We start from the raw sequence: 19,296 nt of genomic DNA on the forward strand, positions 1-19,296 counted from the left end.
GTGTTGCTGTCTAGGATGTAGTGTGTTAGAAAGTTGTGTTGCTGTCTAGGATCTTGTGTGTTAAAAGAGCTCTACCACACGTCATAAACTTTTGTTGCTAGCAAAGACTAATGGTGTCCTGTACATAGTTAACGTTTTCTATTAGTATTAGTCACACAAAATATACGGGCATTGGTGAATTGTTGTATAGTATCACCATACAAATATACAACATGTTATTCCATTATTATTGCCTGCGACAGAGAAAGTAACTTAATCATTCACAAATAAACACAACACATAGAACACACGAATATTAAGTTCCAAACCCAACTTTTCCTCACCCCACCCCACAACTCACCCCTCCCCCGGGATCCCGGCACACGTGTATTACGTCAGCCCTAAGATACACACAGTCACCCAGCGCTAAACAACGTAGGTCTGCAGACGTCTGCCCCGGGTCTGCAGGAAGCGATGCTGGTGGCTCCACCACGGGCAGCTGTGGGAGACATCGCTCAACATTTTCTCTCAACTTTAAAAAAAAATTTAAACATCTTTCAACATACTTCTCAAAGCTTTAAACTTTTTTTTCTTGAAGTCGAAAAACTTAAACTATACACCTCTGAGATATATTTCAGAAAGAAAAAACCACTTTTGGTCGCTATTGTGTACTCAGAGATACTTCCCCCCCCCCCCCCCATCAACTGAGCAAGCACATTAACAATTCTCTCTCAAATATTGGCTCCCATTGACATTAAGAAAATGTTTGCGTTTGAACTGTATGGAGTGTTTATCTCCATAAAATAGAACACCTTAATAGGGGAAAATAAATGTAATTAAATTATTTGAAAAAGCCATACAGCCTAGTATGTTGACTTAAGAACCGTGGGTTCGGATCCAACTTACACCTGCTAATTTTAATATCAATCCTATTAATTAACGTGTCATATTGTTCAATTAATTTGAGATCTTAATCATCAAGTTATCACAAAGGCATCTAAAAATTATTTGTTTAGATTATTAGGATGTGGTCGTTATCTAGTATGATCCGTGGTGGTGAGTAGTTTTTATGTGACGTCATTATCTCTGCTGGTCCACCAACAATAACTAACCGACAAGACCCAGCGAAGACTATTTTCAGTGACCGAAACACTCCAAAATATTTTTTACGCTCGTTAAAGTCTCGTGCACGTCCAAAATCTCGTGTTATCCGGCTATATATTTATAGCAAACCCCCCCCCCCCCCCCTCCCCCTCTGGTTTCTCTCGTCTTTACTCAGAGAGCCACATCGGCGCTCGTTCTTGCCTCCATGGCCCTCGTTTACACATCCAATTCTATTGAATCACCGGCACTTTACCGTGAGCAGAGCAAACAATTAGGGCGGTCCTGCTCACACGCGCGTGCATGGCCGTGTTTGTTGACGGACAGACCCACGGGGTGAGGAGCTTCCCTCCAAAAAAGTTCATCAATGCCGGGGAGCTGAAAGAGTTTGTCGGAGATTCTCGAGAACTGGTGGAGGGGAGGACTCGAGAATACGAGAGGGGGGTGGGAGGGGGGGGAGGGGGGGACAGGGGAGATGACAAAAGACAAGACGGATAAAATGAGATGTCAAAATTACGGACCCTGTCATGTGTGTGTGAGGGGGGGGGGGAGGGGGGATGTTTTTATTTAGGGACAACGCGGTTGGGATCTTTGCGGTTAACAGTCAATGCTAGAACCGGGTGTTTTTTTTTCTTCCTTCTCACATTCATGACCCATACAAAAAGCCAAATATTCACATTCATTATTACATACATAGACAATACATTTTATTTGTGACCCACGCCAAGTGTATTAGGTGACAGCCAAGTGCCATGGATATGGGTGGAACATGTAGACTATATTCTATCTAAGTAACCAATTTCTCAGACACATAAACTTTAGCAATTATAACATCCTTTATTTAAAAAAAATAAACGTTGTAAAAATGTTTTTTTTAAGCTGATACCAAAATAACAAAAAGTAGTTCCGTAATGTAGCTTTACGCCCCGATCACTAAACCCTGTTTAAGATGGGACTGTCTGAGTAAAACGACCATAACATTGCGGATGTGCACTGAGAAACGCGAAGGATTAGAAGCAAAATACATTGGGGAAAAGAACAGTTTTTAACACGAGAAAGATCACCCAAAAACTCGCACATGAAAAGCGAAGGAAGAATAAAACTGATCCGGACAGGCGGATGAAAGCGGCGGTTCCTCGAATTATAAGCAGACGTCAAGAGCCGGGTACCAGTGGTCTCACCCCTCCCTCCCCTCCCCTTTCGCCCGGCCCCCCACTTGGTCCCCGGCTAAGACCTCTACGATTACAACTCATGCATATTTCATAACGTTGTCGTCAACTTCCTTCAAAAACCGTTAACGACGGACCGATGCGCGTGCGGGCCAATCATACTCACATCATACACGATACTTGATCACGTGCGGGACTTTGGACTTTTTCAGACGCTGGTCGGAGGGATAGAAAGTTTGGGGACCAAGGAAGAATAAAGGAGGGGATAAAGGGAGGAATGTTTGCGGACCGACTGGAGAGGGGACGTAAGGGCCATTGCGGGGGGTTAAGGGTGTCGGGGTGGGGGTGGTAGAGGGGGAGTCACACTGGGGCGCTGGGTAAATATAGTCAGTCGTGGATCTCCCACACCCCATTCGGAGCATCGATACACACATCGAGGCATCGATCCTCTATAGACACATGATTGTATTTAACTAAACTCCATGCAAGTATCGATACTTTATAGACACATGATTGTATACAAGTATTGATACTTTATAGACACATGATTGTATTTAACTAAACTCCATACAAGTATTGATACTTTATAGACACATGATTGTATACAAGTATTGATACTTTATAGACACATTTGATTTCATGTATGTATACAACACACAACTCATACTGTAACATACACATACTGGTAAATCTGTGAGGTATTGACATTTTGTAGATTCACAAACATAAGATTAACGTAATAATGTACTTCCGATGTATCATTATATACCACGAATTGGCACTTTATAGACATTATGTTACACCATAGAACTATCTGTACAACATGGCCGTATAGCGAGTGGTTCAAAGTTGGTCTATCTAGAGCGTGCACAGATATACACATGTTGTACACACCATGTACACACCATGTACACACCATGAACACATACACGTGAAACAATGCCCAAGACATTGTTTCCAAATTCAACTTTCATATCAAATAATTTGAATTTTTATTCTTGTCGAAACTTTAAAAAACCCACAAATTTAACTAAAACAACTAAAGTTATTCATAACCGATAAGTCCATGGAATTCAATTCTTGGTCAACTTACACCAAGTTAAAATTGCCATTAAAACACGACAGACAGCGATGAATGCTCGACTTTTGGGGAGTTTTTACCCCGCTAATAAATTCCCCCTACCCCCCCCCCCCCCCAAACACACACACACCCCGGCTAGCTTTGTTGCTGGCTTCATTATGCAACGCCATGTTCCCACAACAGCCGGGGGTGGAGGGGTGGCGGGTCGGGACAGTCAGTTCACGCAGAGTTATTCCTCCTTAAATCCAAGATGGCCTCCATCCAGGAACCGGAAATTGACATTCAGGTCTTCTGTCCATGATCGTTTCCGTGTTCTGGGTTTTCTATGTGTGGTTGTGGTTGCTTCAATGTGTGGTTGTGGTTGCTTCAATGTGTGGTTGTAGTTGCTGTTACAAACACTTCGCTTTTTAAATGTGTGTTAAAGCACATTTTAAAGTTATTACAGTAATTTTTATACACATCTATATGCGTGTATGTGTACAAGTTTGCTCATCATTTTAGTCAACGTTATCAAAATATCATCTGCTATAGCTTTTCGAACCATTTACCGCCAACATTATGAAACTACAAGTTGAAACTACACATAATACCGACCCTACAGAGCTGATACGCGTGACGTAACAAACGAACTATAATCTACATTTTGGTTGCGCAATGTCTATCCAGTTTATCATGAACGTCCCACTCTTCACAACAACAAAAGAAAGAATTTAAAAAAAAAAACAGCATGTTGATAGCAGAGTCTGGAGTGTAACAACTCTACTAACTTTAGGCAGACCGGCTTGATGAGAGGTTTCCATGCCGGCTTAGACCGGCAGTGTATGCGATAGGTTTCCATGCCGGCTTAGACCTTATGTAGGCGACGATAAGTTTTCACGCCGGCTGAGACCGGCAGTGTAGACTACGATAGATTTCCTCAGCCGGCTGTAAAACGACACCGGCCTTATCAGAAGCCGGCAAGTTGAGTTTGAGACTTTCTCACCGCTCAACTACACGGAGCGGAAATATTTTTAAAAATATATTTCTATTCTAAAAAAAAATAATCTTGGCTTGTTTTTAAGAAATATCTTTTGTAGTCGTGTGACGAACGATCATGAGCCGGGGCCGTGCTATAAACATAAAAAGAAACAATGCGATTAGATTAGCCGGGATACCGCCTGCAGAGGTTGGGCCTGGCCCGCTTGTAGCGGCCCCGATGTTGATGTTGCGGAGAGGCGTCGCGAAGATTAACGACCTACATGACGTATCGTCCGCGTTTTATCGCCTTCCTCTGACGCCAGCGATGGTGATGAAATGCAAGGTAAACGACACGGGCGAACAATGCGAGGATGGTTTATCTACAAGACGAACTTTTTTTAAATACTAGAAACTTCGCATTTATAGGTTCCGAGATTTAAGTGTTATGATCACTTAATGTGCATTTTCTCACCTTAAATGTGTCCTGTGTTTGGTGTTTTATGGAAAGTAGGAAATTTAGTTATTGAATTGATTAGCCTAAAACATTAACGACTATTTGGAGTTGATTAATTTTGCCGAATAGCCGTTTAAAAGTATATGTGTGGTCATTCTTTCATTATTTTCGACGAAAACTTATCTAAAAAAATTCTTTCTATAATTAGTAAAATATTATAATGTACAACATCATGAATCCACCACCCAAAGCCCTGTATCACCAGTGTAAGCCCACCAAGTCACCACCCATATCACCATTATTAGACCATCCAATGACCACCGTATCACCATTATTAGACCATCCAATGACCACCGTATCACCATTATTAGACCATCCAATGACCACCCATATCACCAGTATTAGATCACCAAATGACCACCGTATCACCATTATTAGACCATCCAATGACCGCCCGTATCACCAGTGTAAGACCACCAAATGACCACCCATATCACCAGTGTAAGACCACCAAATGACCACCCGTATCACCAGTGTAAGACCACCAAATGACCACCCATATCACCAGTATTAGACCATCAAATGACCACCCATATCACCAGTATTAGACCATCCAATGACCACCGTATCACCATTATTTGACCATCCAATGACCGCCCGTATCACCAGTGTAAGACCACCAAATGACCACCCATATCACCAGTGTAAGACCACCAAATGACCACCCGTATCACCAGTGTAAGACTACAAAATGACCACCCGTATCACCAGTGTAAGACCACCCAATGACCACCGTATCACCATTATTAGACCATTTAATGACCGCCCGTATCACCAGTGTAAGACCACCAAATGACCACCCGTATCACCAGTATTAGACCATCAAATGACCACCCATATCACCAGTATTAGACCATCCAATGACCACCGTATCACCATTATTAGACCATTTAATGACCGCCCGTATCACCAGTGTAAGACCACCAAATGACCACCCGTATCACCAGTATTAGACCATCCAATGACCACCCATATCACCAGTATTAGACCATCAAATGACCACCCGTATCACCAGTATTAGACCATCCAATGACCACCCGTATCACCAGTATTAGACCATCAAATGACCACCCATATCACCAGTATTAGACCATCCAATGACCACCCATATCACCAGTATTAGACCATCAAATGACCACCCATATCACCAGTATTAGACCACCCAATGACCACCCATATCACCAGTATAAGACCACCAAGTCACCACCCGTATCACCACATGATCTCTGATGTACCCGTTGCCCCACCCGTCCAGCCAGTCTATCACCATCCACCCAGAGTGCTCTCACACAATGACCTTCCGGTCGTCCATCAATTTGTCCTACTTCCGGTCAAAACTGACCGCTGGGTTGTTCCTAATCTCGAGTAAACGTGAGCACAATTCGGCGCTCATGTCATTAATAGAGCGAGTTACTGGTCAGTCTGGGCGAGAGATGACCGCGAGATGGACTTGGAGGAGAAAGTACTTTAGATCTGGCGATCAAAGCGGGCTGAGAGTACAATATCATCATTTTGTCGGTGTATTTGAGAGTACAATATCATCTTTTTGTCGGTGTATTTGAGAGTACAATATCATCTTTTTGTCGGTGTATTTGAGAGTACAATATCATCTTTTTGTCGGTGTATTTGAGAGTACAATATCATCTTTTTGTCGGTATATTATAAGCGTGTTGGCTTTGTCTGTCTTCCTATCCTTCATACAGCTTGTCTGTCTATTGTCTGTATGTCGATGAAATATCTGTAGATAGCGAATATCTAACAAGAAGAGAGACCGACTTTAACTATAAAGGAGCATGCTGTCTACTAGTTGATAACCATGTATCATCTCGAGTTGTCAATGGCCTACGTTTTTTGGTCTAACCGCCCACCACACATCCTCCTTCCCACACTCACATTTAAAAACCACCCACCCACTGCATTACAAAATGTAGCTGTACGAGTGAAGACATCACCATCTATAACTGCAAATGTGGCAAGTAAGTGACGTCGAATCTCTAATTTCTAATTGACTTAATCTTGTTGTTTTCAGTCTTATAGGATGTTAAACATAGCATTGAATTTTTAACGACACACTTTCCACGATTTCCGCTTAATATTTTTTTTATATCTTAGACACGGATACGGCTGTGGACGTGTACTTTCATTGACATGGTGTGACATCCGATGATTTGCGCATGTCGTAATGTAAGCAGATGAGTTAATGACACACCCATTTTTCCCGTGTTTCCATTGGACGCGGGGCCGCATCCAATGTTGGAAGGGAAACAACCCAAAAAAATTGACATTCTAGTTTCAGTTTGCTAATAATGAACTCACAAACAAGGGGAGAGAAAAAACTTTCCGGAACACGATCGAGACATTAAAAACCTATCCAAACAGGAATCCTGGGTAGCAGAAGGCGCGCCTTAATTCCAGACTAGTGGCGTTGTCTGGTCGCCTCATTCCTGCCGTCATCCAACCCTGCTCCGTACGTTAATGACTATTTTAGCATGGGCGATTCCTGAGTCCCCATTCTCTCGTCTCAGCGCCCCTGAGAAGGGGAGCGCATCCCCAGGGGCAAGCCGGGCTCATTTGATTGCCTAGCCATGCGTCCAGCCTTTTAATTCTGGTCTCTGGAGCGCGCGGTCCGTCCAGCTGCCCGGAGTTCGATCGCTGTTTGCGGCTTTGGGCGGCCTCCATCTAAATGCTAAACTGGTCGGCGTGTGCCCCGTGCGTGCAACACTGAGCTAAATGAAAAACCGTTTAAGTGTCAGAGGTTCGTCTGCCAAAACAACAGCAGACGTCTCCAACAGACCTCACGGTGTTCGTATGAATAATAAACAACGCAAATATTTTCATACAAGACATTAAATGCATATGTATGTTAAAATGTGTTTTACTTGATCGGGTACAAACGGAGTTCTCGAGTAAATGTGATGTTTATGTATAGAAAACCCGTCACATTAAACACGTTCCCGACACATGGTAATGTAAACATACATATCATCATGTACTATCTATGACCAAATATAAAAAACGGACGAATTTATCAACACGTCGTCTCCTGGGGGTGGGGTTCATGGACAAATGCTCTGGTCTGGCAGCGAAGGGGCAGAGTATTCTAGAAGGTTCCTCTAGTGCGCAGCTCGGAATATCAATAGCCATGCTATCCCTTTCAGCCAAATAACAATGTATTGACCATATAAATAAATAAATAAATAAATATATATATATTTATATATATATATATATATATATATATATATATATATATATATATATATATATATATATATATATAGGTCTATATATATAGGTCTATATATATAGGTCTATATATATATATATATATATATATATATATATATATATATATATATATATATACCAGGTGTACCCGTGTCTAAGCCACCGACTAACCCGCCATTCCGGCATGCTGAAGAAATTTCCGTCCCTCGATATTTTGTTGCCGGTTAATTTTTTATCGTACCGTCTTCAGAACTCGCCCATTTATCGTCGGCCACCCCGTGTTTCTCGCCCCGAGTTGTTCGTTTTTCGGTGCCGCTCAAAGAACAGCTTTATCGCGAGACACTTGTTCTCTCGTTTCATCTGCCGGCTCCTGAAGCTGTTTGTACCGGCTGCCGTTAAAATTGTCTACTGGTATCTACCCAATGTTTTGGTGGCGTTTTTAGACTCCAATGTGAAGAAAAGATTTTTTTTTACTACTAACTTGAAAGGATTTGTTCTTTGTTAAACAAAAAATGTCTTTAAAAACTGGATTTGAAAGCTGTGCAGCGTAATAGATAATACAGGATTAAATTAGGTGACGCAAACTCGTTTTGATTACGTCGGAACACGTAGAGTTAAAAATGACGTAAGCAAAAAGAGACGTCCCATTCTGCATCTAATGACAGTAGTCCTATACCAATGACGTATCGGAAAAGCCCGTTTACTTGTTGACGTTTTCCAGGTGATCCACTCGTCCTGATACTTCGCCTCGTTCTGAATTCCACAGAACCCTACCTGGCACTGTTCACACGTTCCTTGCTTCCCCCCATTCCAGATTTTTTTAACGCGAAGATTTCCGTCATCGGCTGAAGCTAAACAAAAAAATTACCCTGCCCTTAGTTTATTTGTTTCGTTTTTTGAGATACTTTTCTTTTTTTTAAATCTTTTTTTTTTTATCGTTTTGCACGAACGTCGGTTTTTTCTCTACCGACCACGTTAGAAAGTGTACTAGGCGATTGTACGACGTGTACTCTACAAGTAGAAGCATTCACTTTGTTATTCAATGTCATGTGATCATATTTCTTTCTTTACTACACATATAAGCTAGTATTCTCAAATATGTGGTTGAAGACGATGAATCGTAATTTTAGTTGACTCTTTCCGTTAGTTATATGTTCATGAAAATTTTAACACTTTCTAGTTACAGCTATAGGTGACTGTCGCGTTTATCTTAAAATTATGTATTTTAAAACAAAATGTCATGCCCCGACCCCTAAACTCCGATACCCCCACCCCCCCCCCCCCCCCACCCCCTAAACACCGTCGTTAATCCTCTAGTATCACATCACATCCATGCTAATACACTCAAGACTTTATCGTGGGAATTCCCGGTCGTTCTATCCAAAGCTCCCAGTCCGATTGTTCTGCGGGAAAACCCAGTGGGGTAACCCTAAACCCCGCTTGCCACCCAGAACTGCAACCCCCGGGTGTAAATCAGCGTCTGCTGGACGTGACGTATGATGGTCGCTAATCTGTTGCTTGTTCCTGCCTGACGTGTGACACAGAGTCCCCCACCCCTCACCATCGCATCAGCCCCATGCAACCCGCCATCTTGCCCGGAACGCCCGTGTCTTAACTTGTTTTGACCCCTTGAAAATCACACCTTCATTTCACACCGAAGGAAGTGGCAAAAAAAAAAAAAGACCAAAAACCAAAAAAAAAAAAAAACAAAAAAAAAAAAAAACAATTGAATATTGTTCCGGCACGGATTCGATCTCTAATACTAATATATTGCCCGTATTTTCGTTAATATGATTTCTCCGTATACTTCTATCCGTTCTCTTTCACCTGAATACTTCCATTACTCACCTCTCCCCTGTCCCCAGCCCACCTACTCACATCCCTCAGTCTATCCTATAGTTTCACCCCCACCCCCTCCCCCGCTACCCTTATATACCTGTGATTAGCTGGAGCTGTTTATTTTATCCTTTCTACAGCTTCCATACCATCCCACCCTCCTTTCCCTTTATCTCCCACCCCTATAGCCTCTCCTCCCACCCACACCTTCACCCAGTACTCGACTCCCAATATTCCTCCTGCCCCTACCACCCCCTCCCCCCACCTGAAACCTACCTCCCATAAACCATATGGTGACACATCCAGGCCAGAACCGGACACCCAGGGTATCCCATAAACCATGGTAGTGACTCGGGTCATCAATGTCTTCACCCTCGCCCGCCTCATCTAAACCCATTGTCTCCCTCAGCTCTTCATTTAAATATCACGTGACTATTTACGCCCTAGGCACGTGACACCCGGGCCATTCTCGAGGTGGGATATTTCTCCAGGTAAAAAAAATATTTTAAAAATAAATCGTTGGACTAGTGAAAAGATATGTTTACAGTTCATTGAATTGTGTGTCGCTCAGTATTGCGAATCCAACTCAACTTGACTCCAGCGACTCCATTGTTTTCCCCATTTTGACGGTAAATTAGCTTTAGTATAAGTATGGTGTACATAATATATTGCCAACAATTTTATGTTAATTACATTGCACTAGAACTTACACTAGAACTACAAAACGACAACTACGCCCTCGTTTCATCCACCCATTTAACTGACACATTTTTCACATTAACATCCATCACATTTCACATGAAGCTGCATCGTGGTCGCTAAATCACATCCTGCGCTGCTAATATTTTAAGACATCAATACATCAATCCATTAGCATATCAACCCCCCCCCCCACCAATGTTGCTGTTATCGTTACTATCGTTCTCTATTTGGACGACTTAAGTTTCGTCGCTAAAACTGTGACAGGCGCATCAAATGATGATGGTCGTCTTTCTTTTCGTTGCTTCAAATTCAAATTCAAATTTATTCAAATTTATTCATTCAAATTTATTCAAACAACGGTTACAATTGTAGGCACAAAGGCCTTTTTTCACATTGGCCGTTTAAACAAATAAAACAATTCAATAACACATAGCAGTAACACATAGCACTAAAAATGTGGAATAAAGAAACAATGGTACATAGCTATCATACATAATGAGATAAAAAAGAGAATATAATAGATGAATGAGAAATGTTACAATGAGTCAGTTAGGTCATTAAATAATTTTAGTTTTAGTTTAGATTTGAATATATTTTCAGATCTAGATAGCTTTATTTTATTAGGAAGATTGTTCCACAAATTAGAACCAGAGTAGGCGAAGCTATGTTTTTGGAAAAAGGTTGAATAAGGGAATGGTAAATTAAGACGACGATTTAATTTTATGTTAAAAGAAAATAGATCAGATAAGTAAGAGGGGGCTGTTTCGTGGAATATTTTATATAAGAAAATTGATTTAGTATATATTATCTTTTTATTTAATTGAAGTATTTTAGTTGTAAGAAAAGAATCCAGACTACTAGACAAGCCAGTAACCAGTTTTATAGCCCTTTTTTTGTAAAGAAAGAAGAGGACGCTGCTTAGTTAAAAAGCTGCCGCTCCACACTACAGAAGCATAATCCAACATGGATTGAATAAAAGCCTCATAAAAAACCAGCCTGCTCCTATAGTTGAGAAAGTTTTTTATCCTTGGTTTTTTTTATTTTTTTATTTTTTTTTATTTTCTGATGATAAAAAAATCCCCACTGTATCCATTTGTACTGAAAATCGTCACCTGTTTCTAATGTTGGGTATTGATATCTTGGCAGTTTTTCCATCATTTACGATGGCCAGAGAAAGTTCAGTATCGATAGGTCAGAGATAATAGGGTACTTTTTATTTGGCATCCGATTACTGAAAAGTGAGCAATTTTTCCTCATTGGGGAACATTTTGTCGATAAGGTATTATCTCTCAAAAATTAATTGTTTACCTGTTTACAGGTATCCGAATTTCACCAGTTAAGACCAAAGCTTAAAATCCTAAATTGGATAAGATAATTAGAATTGCGTGAAATAATTACCCATCAATTTATCGGTGCATTGTGCAGTATTTTTTACCACCGTGAACTGAAACAACGGGAAGTATGTTTTTGTTAGCTACTTGTTTTTTGGCTACCTTCTCTGTGGCTACGTGTGAGTAGCCCGCTTTTCCGAGCAAGGTAGTCATCAGTCAATCTTTATGCTACTCTTAAAATAATTTAAAAAAATATCTACACAGTTAAACCAATATTGCCTTATGATACATTACAAGCCAATACTCGTTTCCCACACTTTGTGAGATTAAGTTTAAAATCGAGTACAGTTAAACGTTCATGATTTTTTTTAACGTTTCTTCTACACGAGGTGGGTATTTGGAGTGAGGCAATGGCGCTTTTACAAAATATTCTTTTGTGCATAAAGCGATACGGTTAAGCAACAAGCCGGGGGCTAGAGAGACTCAGAACAAAACACTAGACAGACGACGTAACGTAGTTCAAGTGGGCTCTTCTTAACACAGACTCGGAGTAGCGCGGGACTCCGGCTAGCGCGTCAATCGAGTGACGGGCGTTGAGCTGGTGACAAAAATGTGACAAATGTTACCGATGATACACGACCGGGGGCCCCACTTGAGCCCCGGGGTATGAAACATGTCTAGATCTGGGCTAATCCTTGCATCTGTGAAGCGTGGTGCGCCACCTTTGAAAAGATCAAACGCTGCACTAGCCCACACTACAGACATAGAACCGTACAGGCTCCAGGGCTGGGTACAATCCCTTGTAAGCTCTCACAAAACTATCATTATCTTCTTCCTTTACCTAAACGCATTACAAAAAAAATATTATTTCGCTATAAAGTGGAATTTTGGCTTACCATAAAAACAAGATTTTTCACATTCTTTACACGGTTGGCGCGCCATAAAAAAATAAAATCTCACTTTTAATATTTAAGTATTTGATACACAAAACGTAGAAATAAAAATGAAAACTATTTTTAAATTAGGCTTTGACAAATCATACTTTAAAATCCATTTTTCTTGTTTATATAGTAAATTAAGATTTTGAAAAAGAAAATATATTGGGATGTTTAAAATACCATCGCGATTGTGTGATTCGCCGGAAACATCTCGCTACGCACTACCTCGCATCACACTAACCCTTGTAATTATTCACGGTGTAGATGTGATTTTGTCCCCCGAAAATAATGTCCATGAAATTAATTCCCTGCTCCTCTGCTATGTTATGACACGCAGCAAGCAACCGGCATAGCGAAAAGCAAACGTTGACATAGTCAGTGTCATTTAGACATAGACGGTGTCATTTAGACATAGACGGTGTCATTTAGACATAGGCGGTGTCATTTAGACATAGGCGGTGTCATTTAGCCTTAATTAACTTCTGGTCCACTTTCGCCGGCAAGAAAAACATCGGACACCATGCAGGCATGACACAGGTGGTAAGGGGTTAATTGGGCGTCACGAAACATTCAATTGTTAGGGTTAACTGAACTCTATGCAATCATTAACCCATTAGCTTGGATTAGCTGATCATTATGAAATATGGACTAGTTAGCGTTAATTGAACTCTATGAAAAATTAACAAGTTTGGGTAAATTGATCGGCGTCAAACGTGCGATGTCTTGAGTCATTTCACGGTCGGTTAATTATTACTGCCAGATCAATTTACGTGTTATTTTGTAATCAGTTATGCCGCGTTAATGATAAGAACATATTGACGCATGCAATCGAAATAATTTCAAGAGATACATATGGCAGATTCAGTCAAACCACAAATTATATGTTTTAGATTTCACTTTCTTATCAGATATCTCACTCTTCAAAACTTGTCCATACGTGTATACATTATCTTTTTTTCTTATAACATTATATTTGTTATAACTGTAATTAATGAGACTAACTTTGCTAATTAATTAATGAGCTAACCTAAATATTTTGTACGTCTGCAGGTGTGGTTCCAGAACAGACGCTCCAAGGAGAGGCGCATGAAGCAGCTGAGCGCGTTGGGCGCGCGGCGACACTTCTTCCGCAACCCACGGCGCATGCGCGCGCTGAGGCCCGGGGAGGAGCTGGGTGACAGCCCGGACATGATGGGCCCGGGGTTCGGCTACCTGGGTGAGTTGACGGGTGTCACGTGACCTCTTATTTAACGTGCGTTGTACTTCACTCTGACGTCATCGCTTACGTCATTTCTACAACATCCCCAGTCTTCTTGTAATCATCAACTTCAGCGTCCACTTCATCATCCTTGCTAGTGTCCACTTTCCCAAATTATATATAAACAGTATATAAACAGCCCAATCATACAACCCCCATATAAAACAACTCTAAAAAAACAACAACACATATATACCATCGTAGCCAGATAGCCACTCATATAAAATGCTCTTTCTAAGAAAAAAAAACGTACTTGATAAAAACTAAGTAAACGTTTAGGGGCGGATCGCTTTAGGTTTTAGGTAACGGAGGAGTAACAGTAGGGTAGGGTGGGGGCCGGTCGTATTAGGGGTGAGGACTGATAAGGTTTAGGGATCGATACATTAGTGTGGGTAGCGTTACGGTTAGGGGCGGGGGCTGACGGGGTCTTACACAATCTGTGGACGTGAAACAATGGTCCCTTTTATCCCCGCTAGAAAAAAAAATGTCTTTTTTATGACTTGTATTTGTTACGGTCCCCATTGTCACGTGGTTAAGTGGTGTGAATCTGCGTCTGACGCCTGCAGTGACTCTCATCACCACCGCCTGTCGCAGGCATTAGCCAGATAACCGTGACGGATGCAGTTTGTTTTTATGTCCGCGCCATCCCCCGCGCTATCCCCCTACCCCGGGAAGACCAATGTTTAAGGGTACTTAGCGGACGCCATCTGTGGCTAAATAGATGTTGGCGACATGTTGACCCCCCCCCCTTATACGACAAACACCTTTAACCCATTGTGTCCTGTATCTAAGCATCGATTTTTGTGGGTGTGTCAGCCGTTAGAACAATGACCAGCGCCAAACCGGCGCGTGAGACCTCGGTAATGACGTGGGGAGATAGTGATTTACTCCGTCCCCACCTGTTGCAACCCTCGCGCCTGCAGCTATCACTTTTTAAACGACCCTGCATTGTTTAACCCCCCCCCCCCCCCCTCTCCACTCTCCCCACCCTCTGTTTCACCCTGTCTTTGTTTATAAAGATAAAAAAAAATCGCGACTCATCGAAAATACAATAACCGACTGTGTACAAATCCATATACTCACCCGGCCCTGATAGGGTTAATCTGTTGTTTAACCATTGTTTTCCCCCAACCGTTTCGCGTGCCGGGCGCAGGTTTTTAATTTGGACTCCCCGCCCCGGAGGGCGCTCGTAAGCTGGGGGTAAATGTTGCCAACAGAAAAATAACAGTTCATTTTTTTTTTCATCCGCGTTCGGGCGGTTTGCGACAATTTCGTGATTACGTCAGTCACGCGATTCATTTTCTCATCAAGATGCAGGGCTGATATCAGGGTGTGTGTGTGTGGGGGGGGGGGGGGGGGGGGTGAGGGTGATATCAGTATGCGGGTGGGAGTGGTGGTTTGGGAGTCAGTAGGGTAGGTCTCTTGTGGGTCAGTTTGCGTAAAGCCCATATTACTTTCTAACTTAAATTTGTTAACTAAATATCAAGCTATTTTTATGTACTCTTACGCTTTGAGAGTGCAAACGTTTGTAGAATGGGACCCTAAGCCTATGTTAAATGACGCAGCCCATAAGCACATGTTCAGTGACCTACCCCATAAGCCCACGTTCAGTGACCTACCCCATAAGCCCATGTTCAGTGACCTACCCCATAAGCCCATGTTCAGTGACCTACCCCATAAGCCCATGTTCAGTGACCTACCCCATAATCCCATGTTCAGTGACCTACCCCATAAGCCCATGTTCAGTGACCTACCCCATAAGCCCATTTTTCAGTGACCTACCCCATAAGCCCCTGTTCAGTGACCTACCCCATAAGCCCATTTTTCAGTGACCTACCCCATAAGCCCCTGTTCAGTGACCTACCCCATAAGCCCCTGTTCAGTGACCTACCCCATAAGCCCATGTTCAGTGACCTACCCCATAAGCCCATGTTCAGTGACCTACCCCATAAGCCCATGTTCAGTGACCTACCCCATAAGCCCATGTTCAGTGACCTACCCCATAAGTCCATGTTCAGTGACCTACCCCATAAGCCCATGTTCAGTGACCTACCCCATAAGCCCATGTAGAACGACTGGGCCCATATCCGTAAAAAAGCCTCAGACTTCCTTCTTAGACTGTAAATCATCGCCACTGTTAAGCCTTAGAACTACATAAATAATAGCAATAAAACATAACGGAAACAGGAGTTACAATTTTAGCATCCACTTTATGTAATCAAAGACTACAATTTAATTAATCACAGCGCGTGCTACCAGGGGCGTATAATCCATCAACAACTGTCGTGACAAGATCTTATTTAAAGCGGTAATTTTTTTCAAATTATCTTAACGTTAAAATAATTTTTGGTTTGCACATGAAACTACAGGGACTTCTTTCTGACTAAAATGTATTACTAAAATACAAAATGTGGGATTTGTTTTTTCTTCTTGAATTTTCGCGATATTTTAAAAATACGGGTACTGGTAGTCTCATAAGCGAAAATGACCTATTAGTTTTTATTTTACATAACAATTCTTAATTTTTAATCCACCAACTACAAACTTCACTTGATTCAAATACTTCAAAATAAACTTAAATTTCAATATGACCTTTAGTTTGAAACAAGGCTAAGCTTTAAAATGTGGTAAAAAAAAAAAAAAAACGGTTCTGCGTCCGATTTTTGCATTGCGTGCCCAGGAACGTGTGCGTGAAAAGCGCCAATCTCACTCCTGACGGAACGGCACCCGATAAATCACAGACATCACCCACACGACTCGCCAATTATATGGCTCTAAACCACAGTCATTTGCCGTGCGCCAATACCGGCAACTTGCCGGCACAGTCCGGCTTGTGGTTACGGTAATAGAAATTGTCCGGGGGACGGGTTAAGATCGTCGCCTCCCATTAGGAAACTGGGCGGGGAGGGGGGGGGGTGTTACAGTCTCGGTAAAGACAGCTTTTGCTGGAATAAAAAAAAACTTACAAATTTCAAACCATCAAATGCTAGTATTTTCTTAAACGTTTTCTATGCCTGTCTTTATTTTTCTTTGTTTTAACAAGACTACAACTAAAAAAAGTTCTTGTCCCCCAAGCGTATCACAAAGAAGCTATTGTAGTGACGGAGCGTGTCTCAACAGTCACACCCAAAGCAAGCCAACCAAATATTCCTTCCCGGCATAGCTCCAATCATCACATAATCCTACGGGCATGCGCATACAGTATTTCAACCCGACCGAGTCGCACAAAAAATGGCCAGGCACCTGGAGCGTAAAGAAGCACCCCAAGCACAACATCCCGGAATATTCCAGAAGCATCTCACTCAGCCCCTCGTCATGGCTGTCCTACACACACCGCTGATAAAATCACACGATCCCGACACTCTCTGCATGACCCCCTCTGATTCTGAAAAGACCTGTTTCTAAAAGACCTATAAAAACCGCCCAGTTCGCTCCAGGCCCCCCGCTGTCCGGCTCTGTACGGCCCAACAAAGAGCCGCGGTGCGCTGGTTTACCGTTGGGCCGCTGTCGTACCAGTCTTCATTTTTTTTTTGCTGCTGTTTTTTGTGTTGAAAATTGGCGAGGTGTGTTTCGGTTCTTCTTTGGTCTTCGTGTTGCAGCAGGGATACCGAAGGTACAATATGGTTATTGTTGGTGAGGTGAGGGGGATTATGTCGAGATTAAATGCTGGGTGTGTGTATGTGTTTTTGTAGGGGGGGGGTATCTCTTTACGGTTACTCACAATTCATCGTCGCTCAGGTACTCACGTTTAATTGATCACCATAAAAAAATCCTGCATGGATATTTGGAAAACACGATATCAAACAAAATTTTCTGGATATTAATGATTTCGTTGCGTCATATATTAATGCTCAGTTTTTAATTCTGATGACAACCTACTGTGACAACTAGACGTGGCAACCCGGTGTGACAAACTCTAATGGCAACCCATGAGACATTTCTTTTATGACACCCTGCTTTAACAGCTTCTGATGAGTGGAACGACGATATAGATCGTGACTCTAGCTCAAAGACAGCGACCAGCCGTAATTAACCTTAATTAGTGTAACCTGTCAACCTAGCTTTAATGTAGCCAGTAGCCTCAACCACTCTAGCATACATACGACTAGCCTTAGCTACACAAACACAGCGCACAACCACATCGAACCAGCACAACCGCATCCTACACACAACGACCGCGGTGAATGGGAATTGTTCCGTATTTATCTTTCTTTTACCATTCTTTTTTCCCACTCTTCACTTCACGCATAATATTTACATACATCAGATCTTCCACAGGGATACAGTGCCATTCATGGCCGCGCATGCGCATCGACACGTACTGACGCCGACATCCGCGTGACACGGGTTTTCAGTTGTGACCCGGATGTTGACATACGACGAACGTCACATCACCTAAACATCACACCCTGCCAAACATCACAACAATAAAACATCACCTCATGCCGAATATCACAAAAAAGCATCACAAACCACCCTGACGAACACTACAAAACACCACAACCTGCCTACATCACTGTGTCACCAGCAGTCTATGTCTCACCTACAGAACAGTGTCACCTATCGTGGTTCGGCTCACCATTTCACCAATAACTGACAAGTTTTGGTCTCTTGGTGACTCGCCAGCCCATGGCGTGCTTGTAGTCAATATTTGGCACCACACAGCACCGCAACATCTGACTTGGGTTTTCGAAAACATTCCCCTGAAAAAAAAATTGTAAACACCCCCATAATTACAGAAGCCATTAAAATATTGAGCTATTTCAGTCAGTGATCTAGTCCACTTTTTAAATAGGTTTCCACTATATTCTAAAAATAAAAAAAAATTGACGACTGAAAATCTTTGGCCTATTTTTTGTTTGATTGCCTTGAAGATCGAGTGGCACTTGTGCCGAGGGTAGCTGGGCCCTCGTCTCAAGATGGTCCTACACAAGTGCGCTCCACCGTGTTATCTTCCCCCAGTGATATATTTGTATATGCTGTAAGCGACATTTGGTAGTGGGGTAAGCGAGAGTAGAGGGCCTTAAGCCGCTCTAGAAAAAGACGGTGCAGTTTTTGTGCATTACGTCACTGATATTTGGGGATAAAACGGACCTTGTTGTTTCTTACCCAAGTCATGTTGGATGACATATTGGATGACATGTTGGATGACATGTAGGATGACATATTGGATGACATGTTGGATGATATGTTGGATGACAT

The 19,296-nt window shown here is 42.1% G+C and overlaps 1 protein-coding gene across 1 annotated transcript in view; it reads left to right on the plus strand.

The window, feature by feature from the left end:
- Positions 1–19,296, plus strand: part of LOC131951970 (LIM/homeobox protein Lhx5) — a 110,693-nt gene that overhangs the window by 68,865 nt on the left and 22,532 nt on the right. Inside the window, exon 5 of the mRNA XM_059314440.1 lies at positions 13,887–14,052. Within this exon, the coding sequence (XP_059170423.1) occupies positions 13,887–14,052 (166 nt within the window). The remainder of the gene's footprint in view (positions 1–13,886; positions 14,053–19,296) is intronic.

The sequence above is a fragment of the Physella acuta genome, unplaced genomic scaffold (assembly GCF_028476545.2).
Source record: "Physella acuta isolate Inbredline_101_S28 unplaced genomic scaffold, ASM2847654v3 ptg000841l, whole genome shotgun sequence".
Classification (NCBI taxonomy): Eukaryota; Metazoa; Mollusca; class Gastropoda; family Physidae; genus Physella; species Physella acuta.